The sequence below is a fragment of the Malaclemys terrapin genome, chromosome 7 (assembly GCF_027887155.1).
Source record: "Malaclemys terrapin pileata isolate rMalTer1 chromosome 7, rMalTer1.hap1, whole genome shotgun sequence".
In the NCBI taxonomy this organism is placed as follows: domain Eukaryota; kingdom Metazoa; phylum Chordata; order Testudines; family Emydidae; genus Malaclemys; species Malaclemys terrapin.
Window position 1 is genome coordinate 106,192,040 of NC_071511.1, and position 22,730 is coordinate 106,214,769.

Genomic DNA, 22,730 nt, shown 5'->3' on the forward strand with positions numbered 1-22,730 from the left:
TAAAAACCTTATTTACTTTACATACAACAATAGTTTAGTTATATATTATAGACTTAGAGAAAGAGTACTCCTAAAAATGTTACAATGTATTACTGGCACGGGAAACTTTAAATTAGAGTGAATAAATGAAGATTCTGCACACCACATCTGAAAGGTTGCTGACCCCTGATCTATAGTATTTAAACATCTGTTTAGATATCAGATAAGGTTGGGTTTTACCTGCTGCTTAGTGCATGAAGGCTGCTACATTCCTTTTGCTTATTCAATTCATTACCATAAGATGCTATACAGGACACTTGGCGTCTGAGGGATGCTGTGTAATTGCAGGATGAAACTGTATTTGCTAGGTTCAGACATCTCAAAGGAGGCCTTAAAAAGTGAGTTTGGAAAGATTAAAAGAACATTAACGTCTGGAAAGCTAAACCGAACCCAAGTGGATGATTTTTTTACTGAAAGGGAATGTTGTGTAGTGGGCCAGGAGTTTGCGTGTTTGGAAGCGGGTCCTCAGCCAATTTATTGTCTTAGCTCCATTGAAATCAACACCCTCCTGAAGTCAATGGCACGAGGACACTTTATGCCAGCTGAGGATCTGCCCCTCGTAATCGTGAGTTCTGCTTCTATCTCTGTCATTGATTTTTGCTATGTGATCTTGGGCAAGTCGCTTAGGGATAGGTTGTTAAAGGTTGTTAAATTTAAGCACCTAGCTCCCATTGATTTCAATGGGAGCTAGGTACTGTATCTAAATACCTTTAAAAATCTGACCCTTAGGCCTAAATTAACCTCAGGATCATTCTTCAGCTTGTTCTCTGCAAAGGGGGTGGTGATATTTAAGCCACCTTCATAGGGCTGATGTACATTTTAATTGATTGTTTGCTTGTAAAACACCTCAGGCCCCTGGCTGAAAGGTTCTGTATAGAGAAAAGGGACATCAATGAGCATGGAGAAAGAGCTGGAATAAAAGCAGCATATAGGTACTGGAATTGTGGTGAAGAAAACTGTTATGGTAATGTTCTAAAATTCCTGGAAATAAAAACACTGCAGAATATGATTCTAAGCAGTGATAGTCATCATAATCTGAATGTTCCTCTAAAGGGGATTGGGGAAGGTTTGTAAGACTAAATGGAGCACAGGAAAAAATCTGCTCAGAACAAGTGCAGCTGTTTAACATCAAATTGCTGAAAAGGAAACCAGCTAAAGTTCAAAATGTTACAGACTAGTACATGAGTTTAAGGGCACTGGTGATTAGGAAGGCAGGGAAAGAAAAGCACATTTTACTGAAATGAGAAGCCAGGAGAATCTGAGGCAAGTTGGGGCTTGATCTGGAAGGTGAAAAATGCTTCTGTGAGGTGCTGAGCATCCTGTACTCACAGTGAAGTCAGTGGGAATCAAGGGTGTTCAGCACCATTGTGGTATCTGGCAGGATCAAGCCCATAGTCACAGGGTCAAATGCCATATTGGAATGACTCTGCTGACTTTAAATAGGTGAGGAGTCAATGGAGTAACACCTGGGCCGAACTGTGCTCATTTTTTCTAGAAATGTGTGATTAATGCATACACATGCTGCCACCCGGACACTCAAGGTGTCACATCATGGGTTGATAACTGCCTTGGTGTAAGTGATCCCTGGGTTTGATCCTTCACTATCACCTGGTGTATCCACCTGGAAATGTCTGAGAAATAAACTAGGTGCAGAACCAGTGGAACTCATTAAGCATATTATTTCTCAAATGAGGTGGCACATTAATTAGGAAAAGGTTGGGGAAGATAGAGACTTTGAATTTGGGAGGTTGTGGGTTTGATTAGACTATAGCAGAATCACTAACCAATCTAACCTTTAGCAACAAACCAAGTAGGACCCTCAGACACAGCTCCCCAAAGCACTGACGGGCCATGGTGTTGGGATTCAGGCAGGGGTGAGTGAAGACTGGTCATGCTGGTGCAGCTCTTCTACCTGCCTTTCTCGCAGCAGCTTTTTCATAGCGTCCTCCAGTCTGGAAGATTTAAGAGGAACCCGAGCCACCTGGGTAACAAGCTACAGGTCACACAAGGGAGGTTTGCTAGGAGTCTCCACTGTCTTCTTCATGATGTTCCCTGGGCAGATCCCGTCTGTGAGAAACTAACTACCAGGAGCAACAGAGGGTCCTGTGGCACCTTTAAGACTAACAGAAGTATTGGGAGCATAAGCTTTCGTGGGTAAGAACCTCACTTCTTCAGATGCAAGCATATGCAGAAGTGAGGTTCTTACCCACGAAAGCTTATGCTCCCAATACTTCTGTTAGTCTTAAAGGTGCCACAGGACCCTCTGTTGCTTTTTACAGATTCAGACTAACACGGCTACCCCTCTGATACTTAACTACCAGGGACAATCCTCAGGAGGATGGCTTAGGAGTGCCACTCATTGAAAAGGGACTGAAGTTCTGCTGTCTGGACTGGAGCATCCAAGCTCAGGTGGACTCAGTGATGAAAATCTAATGATTTCTGAGGGTATGAATCGAGGTCCAGCCTGGCCCTAGAACCATCAGAACAAACTCATGATCCTGTCATTATAACCCTTGCCTTCCTCTCCCCTTATCCACTCTCTTCAGGTGTGTTCTCCCTTTACTTTATTGTGAATGTAAGTTGTATGGAGCCAGGATCTCTCAGGGAGGTCCTACAAGGCTGGTAGGCAGTGTAAAAAGAGTGAGAATAATCATCTTCAGGACATCATGAGCCAGGGGTTTCTTCTCCTATGCAACATGCTTTTATGAATTACAAGATATTTTAATAATAGTATCTCATATGTCACTTTTTAGCCATTGATTTAAAAACAGTTTACAAAAGAGATATCATTATCCTCATTTTACAATGGGGAAACAGAAGCATATGGAGAAGAACCAGAGTTTTCAAAGTATTTATGTGTCAAAAGATGCAGATAGGCAGCTAGTGTGATTTTCAAAAGCACCTTGATTCCCCGAAGTGACTTGCCCAAAATCACCCAGCAGGCTGGTGGAAGAGCTCAGAATAAAACAGAGGTCTCCCGAGTCCCAGTCCAGTGCTCTATCCACTAGGCCACACTCCCTTAAGGTATTCATAACCTTAGAGGCAGTGTGGTCTGGCGGATTGGACACGACTTGGAGCGAGGTGGTCTGCATTCTGCTCCCAGCTCAGCAACTGACCTGCTGTGTGACCTAGTATGAGTTGCTTCACCTTTTGGTTTCTCTTTCACCGTTTGTCTTTTTTATCTATTCATACTGTAAGCTCTGTGGGGCAGGGACTGTCTCCCTTACTATATTTGTGTAAAGTGCCTACCACAATATTCCTCAGCCCTGTTCTAGCGGGTCCGCCCCGAAATTGAGAGGATAAGTTAACCTCTGAATTCATGCAAGACTCTTGACTGCTAGAGTACACAGGGCAGTAGCATGTGCTGCAGTTGTAGCATTAACAGAGGATTCTGAGTTTCTTAAAGGGCACTCTCAATGATGCCACGTCACTTAGTTAATGAAAAGAACAGGTCAACAAGGGCTAAACTTAAAAGCAGATGTATAGAAAAAGAGCTGGCATTTACATGGCTTAAATATTTGAAATAATAATGAATGGAAAACGTTCTGAATGGAACAAAACCAGGCGCTGTTGCTAATGGGGTCACTTATTACTAGTGACATCATCTTGCTAAAATGAATGCCTCATTTGTAGATGTGAACAATGACATCTTGCTTCTGATGGAAACTAGAGCATTAATTTCATGAGACTCTGCACCCCAGTTTCAGTATTAAAGGGACATGGGCGATGTTGTTATGGAATACTGGTAATTCAAGAAAGCTAGATGTTGTGGGCCAAACTTGTCCCTGCGGTAAGTCCACTGAAGCCAGTGGTGGTGTACCAGGGATGATTTTGGTGCTATGGGTATATATCTTCATCAGGCATGTTTGAATTGAAATTATCCATTGTGGGTTACATTTACCCTTATGCAGAAAATCTATGGACCATTTACATCCCACTTAGGATCTCAAAATAAGTTGGACTCAAGTAGTGCTTAAATTGGCCTTGTGCTGGGCCTGTGCACAGAGGTGAAATATGATCTATAAAAAACACACAATGATAGTGGCTTCAGTGATGGATAATGAGACATATGGAGTATTTTACTAGCTGTAGGTCGATAACCTGAATCTGTCACAGGATGGTAGTGATGAAAGCTGTTACCTTCTGAAAATTCTTTAGTGGCCTCTTTGAAATGAGCTGATGGTCTGAAGTGAATTCCTACAAAGTGAGAACCTGTGATAGCACTCAAGCTGCCACCACCCCCATTTGACACCTGGGTTGAAAGTTTCAGGAGACAGATAAAGGATTGCATGGAAGGTGGAGGCCAAACTACCTTCTCATGTCTAGAAGTGGTTACTCTAGATCAGATTTGAAGCATTTTGGCAGAGCAGTGTGAGGAAGCTTGCTGTATCTGTTCTCTGGGGGACTTCAGTCCGTGTGATGACTACCCCACCAACTTTCACAAGCTCTAAATTTATTTAAACTAATAACATGCCTAATGCTGTTGACATATGATAGTTATTGCCCCCCCCACCCGCCAAGTAGCTCATGGTGCTGCTGAAACAGCTTAAAAATAACACAGCCAAAACATCATAGCATAAAAGCAGAAATATCAAATGATACGACTGTCATGTGGGGAGTTATCATCAAAGTAAGGGGAAAAGTCTTTACATCAGAATGTCAGAGACCAGTCCTGCTTCTGTAGAAAATTCCCAATGGCTTCAATGTATGAGGATCCTCCCCTTCGTGGGTGAATTCACTCTTCAAATGCTCTGTTTCCAGTTGTTGTGCTTGTCTCGTTGTTTGTTTATTTTTGGATTGCTTGGTTGAAGAACAAATATTTTCAAAAAGTTAGTCTTTTCTTTCGTAAATAACACATGCTCTACTGATGTCAGCTGAGGAAATCAGTGTCAAGAGCAGGAAAAGCCAGAAGATGAATGGGTCTCTTACTTAAAAATAGGAAACAGCTTGAAGTTCCTTTTGGGGGGTGGGGGGGAAGAAATTTCATTCAATAACAATGACATTATTTTGTCACTGATACAGAATAAGGGTTCTGTTCTCCCAGTGGTGGACACATGGACCTCCTATTCATGTGAACAATTCTGGGCATTCATGGAGGGAAAGATATAACCCTAAATATTCAGAGTTTTGACCAGCATGCTTCTGTAGCAAATTTACTGAGCTGTTGAAACTGTGTTTACAAAAACAGCAGAGAAGGAAATAAAATGTACTATCTGTGTTCCCACATCAAATTTTGACTGAACATATATGTCTTTATGTCTCTCTTTCTTCACATTGGTGGGTTTCAAATAAACCCTTGCCAAAAAACTGCAGGATCAAGTCTTCAGACATTCACAGCTTGAGGCAAGAATCATGCCTAGTTAAATATCCTTTCATGTTCCATACAGAATCTGTGAATCATGCATATGCGTGATGCCAGTATTTGGAAATTATGTATGTCTGCCTACCTGTTCACAGTCACATACACAGAATGTTCTGTGCAACTTTTTCCCACCAAACCAAGAGTTGTCAGGAATCACCAATCGAGAGAGCTGTGTGTGGCTCAAAAGCTTGTCTCTCTCACAAACAGAAGTTGGTCTAATAAAAGATATTACCTCACCCACCTTGTTTCTCTAATATCCTGGGACCCACACGGCTACAACTAAACTGCATACAATCAAGAGTCCGCAGTTATGCTAATCTCCCCTGGTTCTATACAAGGGTAGGTAGGAAGGTTTCCCAAATTCCCTTCATTTCCTTCCCCATTATCCCCAGATCGCTTCCCTGTTTTCCCTAAGAGCCCAAAGCTTCTGAAAAGTAGCCTGACTCCTCTCTCATGCTCCTCTGAACGTTGATAGTTTCTCTTCGGCATTGTCATCCTACTAAACATTAACATTTTCCAGAAACCAATTCCTTAAGTGAAGATGCCTGTTAGCTTATTAGAGTCATGTGTCAGTGAACCACAGCATTGTTTAGTTTAGCAAGTCAAGCCCCATAAGTGTTCAGTGAAAATTATTTTCTTCTTCAGAAGCACATCTGCATCCTGTGCTAGAGAGCTGATTATTTTATTTCAGAAGAATCTGTGAAAAGGTAATTTTAAATAGGAGCAAATTAATTCTTTGTGTAAGGTACTCTCCACCTTACTGTAAGATCCTAATTAACCTTTCTAAATCAACATAGGAACTTAAACCTCCATTCCATTTACAACTGTTTCAGTCTGAGTTTTTTTCTGTAACTAGAAAGGATCCTCTCTCTGCTGTCTCTGGGCATGGTCTCACCGGCTCTGAGAAGAACACTTCCTACTCTGCATTATTAGAAAGAACAATTAATTCATTAAATTCTGTAATTCAACAGTTTAAGACTTTCATTTGTTATCTTATTTGCCTGTTAAGATTATACCCTGTTCTTAATAATATGTGATTGATAGAAAGCATTTAGGGAACAAAGCCCAGCCATCATCAGTCTGGCTCCCTGTGCTGCCACGATGTTGAATTACTGCCTGAGTGTAGAGTGGTAGTGAATAGGGTCCAAAGTCTTAAGGGAAATAAGGCAGCTTGCATGTTATTTGCCAGTTGGTTCTGACCAGATCGAATGTAATCATGCACATGTCCCAGTGGAGAGAGGGAGCTTTGGCATTCTTTACAGGGTGATAGCATGGTTTCCACTGTAATGTACCAGTGACCAGATCCAAGTACCACTGAAGTCAGTGGGCCTCAGGGGCCTGGGCCTGTTCTCTTTGACTCAACCGGTAAATATCCATTGACATCAGTGAGTGCCGACTTGAATCCTCTGAAATAAAAGCACAGAGCATTGCAGAGCATGTTTGTAGATTTGTGTGCTAATACCCTTTGAGCATCTTAGAAAGGAAGTCAAAATATTCATGCCCATGAGCAGTAATCTGGGGAGACAAATTCTGCTGTTACACCAGTATAAATCCATAATATGGGTGGCTTCAGTATTTACTTTGGGTCCATCCTTGTATAAAATGAGAACAGAATTTGCCTCAGACCCATGGTCCCTAGGCCTTGACTTCAAGGCGAGTTTTGCTTGCCTGGAGATTACAGGAGTGGGCTGTAACTAAAATAAGTTGGTATTTTTCCCACTTGTTTTCCCTAAGAAAACCATGAGTCCACCAAGATGAAGGCAAAGGGGCCTACAACTTCTCTCTAATAAAATGTGGTGAGTTTTAATTTTAAAATGAGAGTGAAATCTATAATTTTGGGCCACATTTTCAAAAGGACCTTAAACCAGCTCTTAAGGCTCTGCCGATGCAAGACGTTCTGCACTTGTGGATGGTGCAGGATCATGGCCTAAACTGGCCCTCACAATTTTGCATGCATAATCAGCTGTGTAGACATCCAGCTCCTGCTTTGAAGGTACAGGTCTTGTTCGCATCCACAAGTTACGTGGTTAAGCATGGAAATTCTCTTGGAAATGATTGAGTCTAGTCTCAAAATGTTTCTTGGAAAGGTTCAACCTACAGTGAATTTCTACAGCTGAATCCTGTGTGGAATGGTGAATAATGGAAACCCTGGTGCTTGTTTGTGTATAGAGGTCACAGAGGAGGTCACCAGAACAATAGAGATTTTTTTCATCTGAAAATGCTAATCTTTCTCTTCTTCAATCTTTTTCTCTCCCAGCTATCCATTTCCCATGGTGTTCAGCAGCTGCAGTAAAAAGGACCTGGAAAACAGCCTGGAAAAAGGAGTGGGGATGTGTCTCTTTAACCTGCCTGAAGTTAAGGAATCATTTGGTGGACAGAAGTGTGGGAATGGCTATGTGGAAGATGGAGAGGAGTGTGACTGTGGGGAACCTGACGTAAGGCTGTCTCTCTGTCTCTCTCGCTTAGAATTACTGCTTTTCTCCTTGCTACCAATCTTTTATGGAGAAGAGGGCAAGAGCGCTTGCAAATTAGTCAAAGTACTTTTTTGAGACTGATTGATATTAAATAAAATTCTTCTTCCTCCTCCTGCATTTCTCAATCTCAAACCTTAATTAAATTCCCCAAAATAGCTGTTAGACTCTGCTTACTTTTCATTGTGTCTGATTGCAGTGCAATAGGCAGGCGTAAGTGTCATATTAGTGTGGTTTTACAAACTACCTGTATCTCTTAAGATTAGTGCCGGAGAATTTTAATCATGTTCCTATTGGGATTTGCAACCTGGGAATCCATGTCAGTACTAGTTAATGACCTGAAACCAACACAAGTTAGTTAAAATTACTCAGATTTCTCAAGGTACCATATATTATCTGGAGATTTTTTCCCTTGGATTTGGAGCTACTTGTTATATTGCTCCCAGGAAAACCTGCTTCCGTTTTCATGCACAATACATTTCCCCTTTTGATTCGAAATTTTTCTTTACAACCATCTGATTCCGTTGCCTTACTAATAGAAATAACCTACACTACTTCCAGAAAGATTACTACTACTTCAAAGCTGATTCAGTTTAATTTAGTGAATGAGTCAAAGGACTGCTCGAATCAGGAGAGATGATACAGAATACCAGGATTAAAATGATATCTGATCAGACATCCATACTTCTTTTCGCCTCAATATTCATTGGTCATATTGAACTTCTCCTAGACTAACTGAATTGAACACATCAGCAGATGAGGCATTTGTCTCCTCTGATAAATATGGAACTGCTGGCAAAATAGATCCAGGGCAGTTAAAATGGCAAACGACTGCTGTAGCCTTTCCATACAGTATATTGAATTTATATAAACCATAAGGATTTCTTGACAGCTCACTCATTCTTTGGGGTAACAGGGTTGAAGAAGTAGGCTTGTCTTCTTGTTTAATGCCAGTGGAGAGTGTCAATAGCTTGCAAATATCTTTCGAATCCAGTTATCTTTCTCATTTTCACTTGCGTGTTAGTGACACCTTTTTAGAGTCAAAGCCATTTAATACCATTGAATAGTACCTTGATCTGCCTCTTCTCTCTCTGTTTTCTTAAATATCTTAGAAAACTGTGACTCAGGTACAATGGATTTAACTTGCAGTCTCCCACTGTAGTCTGAGAGGTACCAGCAAATCTGTTACATTAGTTAATGTTTCACTATCAAAGTCATTTATACCAATGTCAGTACTCCAGTGCTAATGCTTTATGGCATCAGTCACAGTGCACCTCTGCATATGAGACTGTAGCATGCTGCACATTATAGTTGTTTTTATCAACTTTCAAGATTAAACATATTTATGTACAAAAAGTGGTTTGTCCAACATGTTAGAATCACATATTACAATTTTCTTTGCTCTGCTCATAAAAGCCTTACCCAGGAGTAGAGCTGTATTTAATGTCCAGCATTAAGAAGTTTGTGCACTATGTGATGACCACACAACAGACCTTGAGTTTATGATTCTGCAGGTCCCGTTAGCCAAAACATTAGGACCAAGTTCTGAGACCCTTATTTATTGAGTCATCGAGAAGTATGTGTGAAGACAAGAGGTGAAATCCCAATTAAGACTGATGTCAATGCAAAATACCAGTTAAGTTCAGCATTCCCCGTTGTGGCCCACATTAAAGCTTTATGTACAGAGAGAGCTGAGGGATGTGCTGCAGACATATTCTGCAGCACATGCTTTCTTCTTTTATTTTAAAAATTAAACAATTTTGAAACCGACCACAGAAAATGTGTAAAGTACTGTAACATCTCTCGGGCAGCAGAGACGTTCACTGTAAACCCCATGTCCTGGAGACAATGGAAGAAATGATGAGAGATGTTGGTGCCTTGTGATAACAAGATGTTCTGTATATCACTAACTAATATCTCTTGTGGAATGCAGGAGTTGTAATTTGTTTGGCTGAAATGCTGTCATAGGCCAGGAAACTTACTCCAAGAAACCCCAGTCCTACGCTTTTCTGTTCCTGTAAACAAGAAAGATTTTGAAGTAGCAGCCCAGGCTTGTGACTCTCCTCCATCACAAAACTCTCTTACCAACATTTAAAAAAACCAACACAGTTATGACAATTTACCAGCTCAGGCACAAAATCAATTTGCCTGCCCTTTACCATGATGAGTAACAGGGGAATGAGTGATTAGAATTTTGCAAGAGAGATTTTGAATTTTGGTTGGAATTTCATTCATAGCCTATATCCTATCTTTGAATATTCTGTAGCATGGATAGATGGCAGGCTGACTTAACACTGCTGAACAGCAGTTTTATCTGCTGCTATTTTAGATTTTAGACAGCTGTGATTCAAGTGCAAGTGATTTAGTTTGCAACTAATGACTATAATCTCGGAAGCATATCCACTATTTTCAAAAAGTTTTTATTGTAGCAGTCTAAGACAATAAAGTTTGTAAAAACCCACATACATGGGAAGTGCCACAGTCCAATGCACCAACATGAACTGAGAATGTGTCAGTTAGTGATAGTGCAATTCATATTTTCTACAAAGCCCTATTATCAGAATAGCTCTGATATAAAACTATTGCACTTGCATTCTCAGCGGTATTGAACGACATCATTATCTCATTCTGTATAACAGCCACCTTGCAATACAGAATTCTGATGAGATAATTTCTTAAAAGGGAGAACTGTAATGCTCATGTTTAATGACACCATAAAGCCCATGTGTCAGATTCTCAGATGGAGTAAATCAATATCACTCCACTGAAGTCTGTGAAACTATGCTGATTTACACCACTGAGGATTTGGCCTCTAGTGACTCTCTAAACAATTGCAATATCTGTTCATTATTATACCTAGAAATAACTAAAAATTAAGTTGGGTTAGGTTCATTTTTTTCTTATTCTATCTAGGAATAACTGACCATTGGGATTGGCTAAATTCATTTTTTTTTCTTATAATGTCTTGGAGACTGTCAGATATCTTTAGGGTCAGAATCTGTTATCGGTGATCCAGTGCAGCCTCATTGACAACAGTGTCACTGCCCACACATAGCTGAGGACAGAATTTGGCAATGAGGATTTGGGCCAGGATTCACCACTACATTCCTCTAACTTCATACTAGTGTAACTCCATTGATTTCAGTGGAGCTACAACCATTGGTGAATCTTACATGCATATATTGTACATGTTAATAATATCCGGGGCCTGATCTTCAGTAAATAGGCATAGCTCTATGGCCCTGGCTGGTTTACTCCAGTTACTTATAGGGTCACAGATTTCAAGGACAAAAGATCAACTAATTTGATCTCCTACATATAATTTCATAGTATTTCCTGCATCGAACCCATAACTTCTGTTGGCGCTAAAGCGTGCTTTCTAGAAACATGTTGCCTCTTGATTTATAGCCAGTTTTTATTTAATGTTGTCCAATGTTAATTTACTCCCCATCTAGGAATGTACAAATCGTTGCTGTAATGCTACTAGCTGCACTTTGAAAGCAGAAGCAGTGTGTGCCCATGGACTTTGCTGTAAAGACTGCAAGGTGAATTTGTAGAACGGTTTCTTAATGCTGTGGAGTGGCAGAATTCCATAATCATCTTAATTGCAGATTAGCAAACAAGGAGGCAGAACAAACAAATCGGTATAATTAAGCATTAAAACACTTGTGGTGTTTCATGTAAGCCGTTTAAAAAAAATATATCAACCAGAAACAGCAGTTGAAGATACAGGGCCAAATCAATAGGCCCACCTTAATTGTGCCTGCAGTATTTGTGGCTGTTTCCACTCATGCATGCAAAATCCCTGCATTTATATGAATTTCTGCATGCAGATTTTTGCAGACGCTTCTGGATGCTATGCCATGGCAGGCAATCAAGGTATGTTGGACATGCTTCATATGCTCTATCTGGAGGGGTTCTTAAGGAGGATGAATGTTAATGAATTCTATTAAAACAAACTTTTTTGTTGGCAAGTCATAAGTGACAGCAAATCTTTAGCTTTGTGGCTACGGTTATGAGCAGCCAGACAGGGCTGCCACAGACAGTAATATTCCTAAGTCCTCAAAACAGCTTTTGAGTATGAGTTAGCAAGGTATCTAAGCAGGGTTTCACTGAGGCTAGGAGGCACTGTTTTAAGCCTGCTTAGATGCTTTTCTAACGCATACAGTTTATCAGAGTCAGTCTTGAAGCCATTCTGTTTGTTGTCTAGAATACCTTGTTGATGCAATTAAAAATTTAGCTCGACTCCAGTACATTACCATTGTCATCTTGTTGATAAGTAAGTACTCAGAATGGCTAGGTCCCCAGTTACTGATTAAGTTCTTTCAGCTCTGAAGAGAATGAAGTCATTCTGTTAAGCAATGCAAGGACAGGAGCAGCTATCTGGAGTGGCTACTCTCTGGGGGGGTGGGAAGATCTTGAAACATGTAAAGAGAAGCATCTTTTATGAGAAAGAGGCCACCCAGTTCAGTATTCAGGAAAGGGGGAGAGGATAACCTGTTCCTGAGTTAGTTGTATTAATTAAGACCAGTACATGTAATGTTATATGGTTAGTTTGCTGACTCAATAGTTATGTCATTACAATCACCTTGAGCATGTAATGTAGACCCGATATCGACAGTGAACCACTGAAAATATTTTCAGCCTCACTTTTGATCCGCACGTACAGTTGCCCTTTGCCATAAAACACCACATATTTTTATGCCTGCAGGAGCAATTAAGGAGGCCCCATGAAAAATTGATGCTAGTTCTTTATCTGTCCATTTAAAAACCAAACCACTGCAAAGTTAATTAAAGGCTAAATTCTACTCTGAGGTGTACCGCATGATCCGTACACTTTCATCTAAGAGCAGAATTGTGCCCTTGCTTTGACAATGTGCCAAAAACCTTTACACAATATGTCAAATAAATATATATAAATTGCTCAATTGTCTTTATGCTGTGCTTAATGGTCAGTTGGTGCAGAGCTACTGAAATAAAACATTAATGTGTAGCATAAATTATACCACTGGATATCTTTTATTGATTGGAATTACTGTGGCTTTTTTCTTCCTTCAGTTGAAGCCAGCAGGGATTTCTTGCAGAGACTCAAGTAATTCCTGTGATCTTCCGGAGTTCTGCACTGGAGCCAATCCTCACTGCCCAGCTAATGTATATTTACACGATGGACATCCATGCTACAGAGTAGATGGGTATTGTTATAATGGCATATGTCAGACTCATGAACAACAATGTGTCACACTCTGGGGACAAGGTAAGTTCTGAATACAAAGAGTTGGGTATTCTAGGAATTATGTCAATTTTTAATAAAATAACAAATATCATATGACTTTGGAAGGATGTGCAAGAGCGTGTTATGCAATGCAATATGTACCCATTGTGATCAGGAATACATCTGAAGAAGTTATGCCAGTTTTTTGTTCACAAACATATTCATAGATTTTAAGGCCTCTGTATTAATAAAGTTCAGATTAGTAACCAAGTTTAGTTTTAGGCATTTGGGGCCAGATCCTCAGCTGGTGTAAAGCATCATAGCTTCATTGAAGCCAACGGAGTTACTCCAATTTACACTCTCTGAGGATCTGGCCCATAGTATTTTTTGTTCTGATGGAACAATTTTAGGAGTTGTTTTCCCCTTTTGTTCAGAGTGGTATCTAGTGGTTATAGCAGGAGACTGAGAGACAGTTTTCCTGGCTGCTACTAACTGGCTATGTGACTTGAGGCAAATTACTGTACTTAGGCCCTGATTCTGTCATGACTTCACTGGGACTTAAACACATGTTTAAAGTTAAGCACGTGCTTAAATGCTTTACTGAACTGGGGCCTCATGTCATCCTGCAAGGTGCTAAGCACTCTCAATTCTCTTTGAAGTTGTTAATGCAAATGGAAATGAGGCATTAAAACCTCAGGAATTAACAGCCTGATTTGTGTGTTTGTTGTGTGTACATACACAGTCCCACACAAAAGTTGCATCTGAAATACTCCACCAAATCCACCAGTACACTAGCAGCCTTACCTACAACCATAGACATACTCAGTGATGAAATTCACTTTTAAATCCCATGGATACAGGAAGTTTTCTCATGTACAAAACAAAAACACTTCGTAAAACCGTTTTCCATACAATGGAACGTTACTCAGTTGAACTGTTAGTAATTCCTGTCACTGAGATAAATCCAGCTGAAGGTCAGGAAGCTGAATTCCCAGGGCTCCATTGCCATCTTCATTTCCTGAGGAAGAGGTTCCTCTGGAAGCTCCATTCCTCAATGCCAGTTTTCTCACTAACGTCTTTAAAAATTCTGTCCAACGTGGGCTGTGCTGCATCGCAAGCCTTACAGCAGAGAGGAACTACTAGGGCACATTTATTGGGAAAACGGTCCGAGATCTTGTTGAGCCCAGGGCCCAGTTGATCATGAAACACCTTACCTGGAATTACCTCATTTGTCTCATGATTAGTTTCAATAACATGGGCATGCACATGCACACTCACACCCGTGCCAGGTCTGCACTAGAACAATGGCTCTCTGAATTACAGCAACAGACAGAAATGGTGCAGCTGCCCTGGGTTTATTTTTTGCAGTGTAGATATATACTCTGTGCTTAACTCACTTATGAAAATGGGATTTAGGCCCTGAGCCACTTTTGAAAATTCTACCCTAGGTGACTTGCCCAAGGTGTCACAGAAAGTCTGAGGCAGAGCAGTAAATAGAACGCGGTCTCCCAGATTAGTATCTAACCACAGGATCATCTGTCCTCTATGCTATTAAGTGGAAAATGGGAGCAAGGTAGAGCAGAATTACAGTAGAGAGAGAAGGAGAACCAAGCAAGGATGTTAATCAGTGAAGAATTATAGCAGAGTTGGAAATATTTACCATTTACCATTATAAATAGCAGTAATGTAATGCTGGCACAAAACAGTTTCTCTTAGAGCCTGACATTTTTATATTAACCTTAAAACAACAGATGTGTAGCTTGACTCTTTTATAGCAAAACCAGATTTTACACTTGATTGTACAGCAAAACTCCCAGCTGGTGCCAATGGATCTCAGATGTGTGAGTTGAGAGAAATTTTTTCCCCTTTGATTCAATGCCATGTAAGAAAGTGAAGTTTCAGTGGCCTCGTCTACACAAAAAAAGTTAGGTTGACCCAGCTACCTCACTCAGAGGTGTGAAAAATCCACACCGCTGAGCAGCGTAGTTAAACCAACCTAACCCTGGTGTAAACAGCAGTAGGTTGATGGAAGAATTCTTCTGTCGACCTAGCTACCCTTCTCAGAGGGGTGAATCTTGATGGGAGATCCTCTCCCGTCAGCATAGTTAGTGTCTACACTGAAGTGCTACAGCAGCATAGCTGCAGTGCTGCGGCAATGTTTCAAGTGTAGACAAGCCCAGTGGTTTCTATTGTTCTTTTTATACTGCAGTAATGTGGGAATCATAAAAATACTTCCTGTAAAACAAAAAGAGCCCAAAGATTCTACAATGCTTTTCTTAGCCACATCTTTATAATAGTAACAGCACCTTAAAATGTATAAATTTCACATTTGAACCCAAACTGTAATAATTATAAAAAAAAACTCTACTGTAGCCAGAGAGAAACACAGACCCTAGTTCACTCTCTCACTTGCACACATCACCTGCTCTTCTTTTTCTTCCCAAGAAGCGAGTTGGAATAACAGGAAGTCATGTGGGATAAAGCATAGTAAGGTTTCCTGTATAAATATATTCAAGTCCTTGGTCTGAGTGTCCTTCGTACATGTTTCCTTACAAAGGCCCAGTAACACCCTCCCCCCCATGATAAATGTTGACCCTACTTTTGTAGATCTAGTTAAAGAAAAGCCATGAGAGATATTTGAGTTTGTTTAAATTAGGAAGAGCAATGAGAATCTGTTTCAGGGAAAGAAGAACTACACTCTACCATGTTTCTTCATTGCTTCAAGCAGATAAGTCCAGTTCACATGGAGAAGTACTTCTCATGACCCTGCCACTGCCACCCAATAAAACCAGCAATATTTTAGGGTTGAGCATTAATTATACCAGGATATCATCTTTCTTAAAATAATTTGGCATGTTTTCCCAGAATCCATTTAATCTTTGTAAATTAAGTAACCCAAGACCAAATCCTAGTCCACTATGTATCCAGGAGTATCCAGGAGTGGCGGGAGCGCTACCGCCGCTTGTTGGGGGTAGAAGTTTTTTTGTTGGCGGGAGAGCTCTCTCCTGCCGACAAACAGCGGCTACACTGCACGCCTTTTAGCTGCATAGTGTAGACATAGCCTAAGACAGCACCTGAATGACAATTTAGCATTAGAGCTACCAAACAAAGAAAGTAAGGGGCTGTTTGGAAGATAAGGAGCGGGAAGGAGTCTTGCAATACTCATTGAGACCCCAAACCATTTCTTTCCATCAGTCTTTTGCCCACAGGAGCACAGATCATAGACCGATATGCAACCGAAGACTGATGTTAAATAATCCGAGTGTATGAAAGAGAAGTCCAAGCAGCCTCCTACCTCACACCTAGACACACTTGGGAAAAGTGCATAACCTCTTGGATGCTCCAAGGCCTCCACAGCTAGAGTTTGGTCCTAAATCAAGGCCACTTACAAAACATATGTTTTGTGTTTCACCAAGTCTTTGGCTGGACAGAGAACACCTCTGCTGGTGGAATAAAAGAATACATAGGGAACAGTCTAAAAATAACAGTAAACTTGTTAAAGAGCATCCCCACTGTGCTCTGCCCCTAGTACACACAAGATTTTTCTCCTATTTCACTCTTGCATGTATAAGTGACAAGGTTGGGGAGGTAGAATCTTCAACAGAGCTCTGTGTAGCTCAAAAGCTGGTCTCTCTCACCAACAGAAGTTGGTCCAATAAAAGATATTACCTCACCCACCTTGTCTCTAATATCCTGGGACCCAGACGGCTACAGCAACACTGCATACTCTTGCATGTGTGTCACTTTTAATACTAAAAGGGTAAAATGCTTCTACTTGACACATTTTTTTACATTTCTAATTCTAAAAAGTCATATTGCCATTGATTTGACCTATCGACGGTAATATGACTGAAGGATACATCAATCGTAAATGCCTTTGTATAATGTCTGCTGCTCCATTGGCATTTTCTGGAAAAGCCAGATATGCAGATAAAACTATTGGAAAGAGACAAATTATTGATTTCCTGGGCGTGGGGGGGGGGAATGTTAACCTTTAGACTGCTGGCATTTTCTACACTGACAGGCAAATGAATCTTTAGGAAGAGAGAGTGAGTGAGTGTGTGTGTGTGTGTGTGTGTGTGTGTGTGTGTGCAGTCGAGTGACACATGGCCTTCTTGTTGGATGGAGTCTGTCTGCTGGTGCTATACCCAGCCATTGCAAGTAACAGGGAGTATCATCTGAGCTCGTACCCCATTGGTATGAGAGAAGGAGGGGAGGGGGGGCTTTGCTAGATGACCATTCATTCCCTATGAGGAGTCTGTAACTCTACAACATGCTTCGCTCCCTGGTGCTGGTGTCCTCAAGGACATACTGCAGTGCTCATCTGCTTCCCGGCCTTTTCTAGGCATGGTATAAATGAGGGCTTTGCGGAGCCAATTGCAGGCACTGGCTTTTTAATAATTAGAGGCCAGTTGACTTTGTGCTGCGGCAGTTTGGACAGCCGTGGTCATTTGTTTAGGAAGAGATCTTCTGGTTGTATGTGTGTGTTTGCTATGGGTACCTATGGTCAAGGCAGGCGCTCTTAAGAAAAAAAAAAAAGAAAAAACCTACAGCAGAAAATCAAGATAAATTAGGACATGATAACACAGGTTGCCCCCATCGAAATTGGCTGTTTAAACTATGGTTAAATCATTTTACCTGGAACTCAGGTCTCACCAAGCTTTAAATTGATTTATATCTATCTGCATGACTGGTAAATACAAATGAACTTTATATAACCAAATTCACAAGTATTTGAACATGATAAAACGCGATCATCACAAATTTAGGGCCAGTTCCTCCAGTCCAACTAGAGCTACAAAGTTAGTATCAAGGCCAGATTGGGACTGGTTGGGACCCAGAGTGTTCCCCAGTGCAAAGCATAGCAGCTTAAAAATTGGGCTGTCTTACACAGACTGCCAGCAGCCCACCGGAGCTGCTCAGGCATCTAGGAATCACCCAGATGGACGGTTAGGGGCCAGTGATGCAGGCACTATATCAGCTCTGCACCACCAAACTATTCCCCCTATACAAAGAGACTTCTCCTCTGGCCAGATAAAGCAGGTTGAGGTCTGCCTTGGCACCACTGGAACAGCACAAAGCAGACTTAACAGGATGGAGAATCAAGACTTTAGCCTGCAAAACTTAGGATTCCTGCATGTCTTTCTTGTATTTATTTATACACTCTTACATGATTGATACTCTTACAAGATTAAATGTCTTGCCCAAGGTCCCACAGGAAGTCTGTGTCAACATTGGGAATTGAACCTATGTTTCTTGAGTCCCAGTCTAGTCCCTTAACAAGACCATCCTTCCCCTCCTTTCTGCTTTTCATTCCAGCACCTGGCACTTCTGTGTTTGTAACCTCCCCTACTGTCAGAACTCACTCTCCTTCCCAGATTCTAACCCTCCTTCTTCTCCTGGATGGTATTTTAAGGTATTTTTTAATTAAAACAGTTCATAGAAGCATCTGAAACCACACAACATTTCTGTTTCTATATTATAACTAAATAAATGAATTTATAAATAAATAAATAAATTAAATAAATTAATGGAGATATCCCATCTCCTAGAACTGGAAGGGACCTTGAAAGGTCATCGAGTCCAGCCCCCTGCCTTCACTAGCAGGACCAAGTACTGATTTTGCCCCCATCCCTAAATGGCCCCCTCAAGGATTGAACTCACAACCCTGGGTTTAGCAGGCCAATGCTCAAACCACTGAGCTATCCCTCCCCCCCTTTATCAGTTCGCACATCTGAAAAAAAATATCTATCCAGGCTGACAACTTTAATGGCATGTTTTAACGTGATGTGATTTCAGATGGCTGATTTAATTCTTCGAAAAAAAGATTTGTATGGGAAAGGCTGATAGGACCTTAATTATAGGGTTGCAATGCTATAATTATCAATATTAAAGTGAAATAAACTCCGCTCATCCAGATCAAGGAGCTTAATATTCACTGGAAATATTTGCACAAACCATTTTGTTTCTGCCTCTTGAAGTAGCAAAATAGAGAAAGACAGCACTTTCTGCTTCCGTTTGTGTGCTGAAATTGTGATAAATGGGCTTCTTCAAGAAACACAACATTATGATTTTCTTCCGTAAGTGTCCTTTGAAATCTTTCTTTTAACCCAGTAACTCCATCTGTTCACTTTCCTCATACATTTATATGTTTGCAGCTATAATAAAATCCAAAGCTGGTAAAAAGACCAATCTGGAGAAGGCTGCAGCCATCCGAATTCCAAGCCAATGAATGTTGTGCTTTCAATTAGGAGACAGAAACGTAGCGCTAGGCTTTGGTTTCCAGACTACAGTTGACCAGTGGGAGTCGGTTGCTTTTACACGCAGAGTATTCAGAGCCTGGTAGGAATGGACTTTCTGTTCTCTAAAAGGTCTATTCTCTTAATAAGTAACATCAGTTGGAGTTGAACGTTCCCGATGCGCTAGAAGAGACAGATGTGTCCCCTATCCAGCAAGGCCTCTTTTGTCATCTTTAATGTGCTTGCTGCTTACACATTTAAAAATATAGGTGGGTGTCCCACTCTAAAGATTCAGTCAGAAAATAAAAATAAACACCAATCTGCTCTCCTTCATCCAGATTCTTATCCAAGTAATGGCCATTGCCTCAGTGAACCCTGATTGCTGGTCTTGAGGCAATGTATGCAAGCAATGCTTTTGCTTTTCTGGACCCACATACCATTCTGGTGCAAACATATCTGTGCTTTGGACTGCCAGAGTGAAGCGTTCTCTTGATACATGCTCAGGGGAAGTGTTCATTACTGTAGTAATATAACATACTGTGTAAGAGGTTTCCCAGCTGAGAAGAAGAGACCAGAAGCAGGTGCACAAGATCTATTCAGTGCTGTATTCCTTAAGTCAGTTATGAAAGCTGGGGCTAAATAATTAAATCTGTGCAGAGGTAAAAGGAAACAGAATTAGGTATACACCTCTACCTCGATATAATGCTGTCCTCGGGAGCCAAAAAATCTTACTGCGTTATAGGTGAAACCGCGTTATATCAAACTTGCTTTGATCCACGGAGTGCGCAGCCCTGCCCCCCCGGAGCACTGCTTTACCGCGTTCTATCCGAATTCGTGTTATATCGGGTCGCTTTATATCAGGGTAGAGGTGTACTTGATTTTTTAGCTTATCTCCTCTTCTTCCCCATCCCACTTTCCCTCTCAAAAACCAGTCATAGCCTGTGCACGTTTTAATGTTTGATGCTGAATAGCCATTGGCCCTGAACTGAAAAGTCAAGAAGGAAACCACATAGAAAGTGAAATTTGCATTTTCACTGGGTAGTTTCTTTTTCTAGATGCTTCAATCAATTTACAATTGTTGCCCGTGGTTTTCTGAAAAAAGTGCAAGGATCCCGTGTGGGTCCTTTTTAATAGTCTCAGATTAGAGAAGTGTCCTGAACTCAGCAAGCTTGATATTAATCATTCAAAGAATTTCAGGTGCTTGTCTTTCTCTCCAGGAGAGCAGCAGCTCATATTTTGTTCCCTCTATTCTGGGTTTTCCAATTTCAATATGTAAAAAGTTAGAGGAAGGTGGAGAAGCCATCTAAAACCTCTCTTTAAGATTGCACATTTTGTTCATTGTAGCATTACCTTGCTGTTCAGTTAAGGATATTCTATTAGTCAAGCTTCTGACTGTGAAATGTAGATAATTAATTGAGGCTTTAATCTTTGCATTATTAGTGAAAAGATTCACACTAACTGTAACTCTTTTTATCATGTTTAATTTTATTCTCCAAGAGTATGAAACTCTTTTTTAACCTCCCTCTTTTAAAAGTTTTTCCCCAAAAGTGCAGGATTTTTACTATATACACATGCTTGGAAACAGCTCAAAACATTTGGCAATTGTAATGCTCACTGGGATATTCTGTTTCTGTTGTTAAGGATTAGGGACATAATGTGTTAAAACTGTAATATTCTCAGCCTGCAGGTTTTCAAATCATTTTGTTTTGTTCTTTCATTTTCCTGATCTGGACACAAGTCCAATGCTTGTTGGCTGTATTCTACACGAGGGCCTTTTTTGTTAAGGGCCAATGGCATAGCTACATCAAGGCTATCAATGGTGTGAATGCTGGTGCAAGCAGAGGTCCAAGCATCTGCTTGAACTTTAACTACTGGGTCATCTAACTCTTCTCAGAGCAAGTTGTGGTGCTGGGAATGCCAGTAATGACTTGCATATGGTGTATGCCAATAATGACTTCTCCATGGGGCTAAACCTGTTTAACCTAGCAGATAAAGAAGGTGTAACAAGAACCAAATGGCTGGAAGTTAAAGCCACGCATTCGAATTAAGTATAAAGCATGAATGTCTAACAGTAAAGCGCAATCACCATTGCAACAACCTATCAAGGGCAGTGGTGGATTCTCCATCTCTTGAAGTCTTCACATCAAAACTTGGGTGCTTTTCTAGAAGATAATGGTTTAGTCAAATACAAGTTATTGGGCTGAGTACAGAAGCAACTAGATTAAATTCTATGGTCTGTGTTATACAGGAGGTCAGACTAGGTGATCTAAAGCTCCAATCTGGCTTTAAAATCTATGAATCTCTGACCTGTCTATACAAGCATACCCACCTTTGCTATCACCAAAGAAGCTGCACTGGTGTTGGGAATTTTTTACATTAAAAAGGCTAGTGTAAATAAGGTGCAGGTGTCATGTAGCTTCATAGTCTCCTAACTCTGGCCCTTCATTAGAGTATTACCCTTCCCTCAAACCAGTCCTTCCTCTTGTTTGGAATTTTTGAAGAACTGCATGTGTTTTATGAGCTCTTTACATATCCCTTTCTCCCCATTTCACTCAGTGACCTAGCACTTCTCTTTGGCTATTCTTTAGCTCTTAAGTTCTCACTTAGCTACTCTGAAGGGAAGAGAGCCAACTGGCAAACTATTCAAAATCTGTCTTAGCCAAACTAGTTACAATTGTTATGTCCTAGGAGGATCTATGAGGGACACCATCTAGAAATCTTAAAGGAGAATTAAGCCTGCCATGTTTATCAATTAGCCTACCCAAGAGAGACCACCAGCTGTGGACAACCCATACATGCAGGTTGCTCCGTTAGCAGGCTGAGCGAGCACAAGTGTTTTGCTGTGCTTTGTCTGTATGCAGGCTACATCTTACCTTCAACTACAACACCAGTGGAGCTCAAAGAAAATGATTAAGAACACTGCATCAGATGAAAGTCTTGATTTGTTTTTGTTTCAGGTGCTAAACCCGCCCCTGGGATCTGCTTTGAGAGAGTCAATTCTGCAGGTGATCCTTATGGCAACTGTGGCAAAGACGCCAAAAGTTCCTTTGCTAAATGTGAACCCAGGTAGGGTCTCTCTTTGTAACCAGAACAACTGACATTGCAACACAAGCCACAGTTTTTGGATATCTTTACAATTATTGAAATCATTTTTCCCTTCAGAGATGCTAAATGTGGAAAAATTCAGTGTCAAGGGGGAGCAAATCGACCTGTAATTGGTACCAATGCTGTTTCCATAGAAACAAATATCCCGCTGCAGGAAGGAGGCAAGATTCTATGTCGTGGTACCCATGTGTACTTGGGAGATGATATGCCTGATCCTGGTCTCGTTTTGGCAGGCACAAAATGTGAAGATGAAAAAGTAAGATTTAAAAATTACTCTCCAAGCAGCTAATTCTCAATGTATA

General features: G+C 40.8%; 1 protein-coding gene across 3 annotated transcripts in view; it reads left to right on the forward strand.

Annotated features, from left to right (window-relative positions):
* ADAM12 (ADAM metallopeptidase domain 12) overlaps positions 1–22,730 on the forward strand; it is a 308,978-nt gene that overhangs the window by 242,814 nt on the left and 43,434 nt on the right. For all 3 annotated transcript variants that reach the window (XR_008445733.1, XM_054035537.1, XM_054035538.1), the window contains exons 12-16: positions 7,659–7,836; positions 11,328–11,417; positions 12,931–13,126; positions 22,281–22,389; positions 22,486–22,684. Coding sequence is in view for 2 of the 3 variants with exons in the window: in XM_054035537.1 (XP_053891512.1) it covers positions 7,659–7,836; positions 11,328–11,417; positions 12,931–13,126; positions 22,281–22,389; positions 22,486–22,684 (772 nt within the window). In the remaining variant the exon portion in view is untranslated. The remainder of the gene's footprint in view (positions 1–7,658; positions 7,837–11,327; positions 11,418–12,930; positions 13,127–22,280; positions 22,390–22,485; positions 22,685–22,730) is intronic.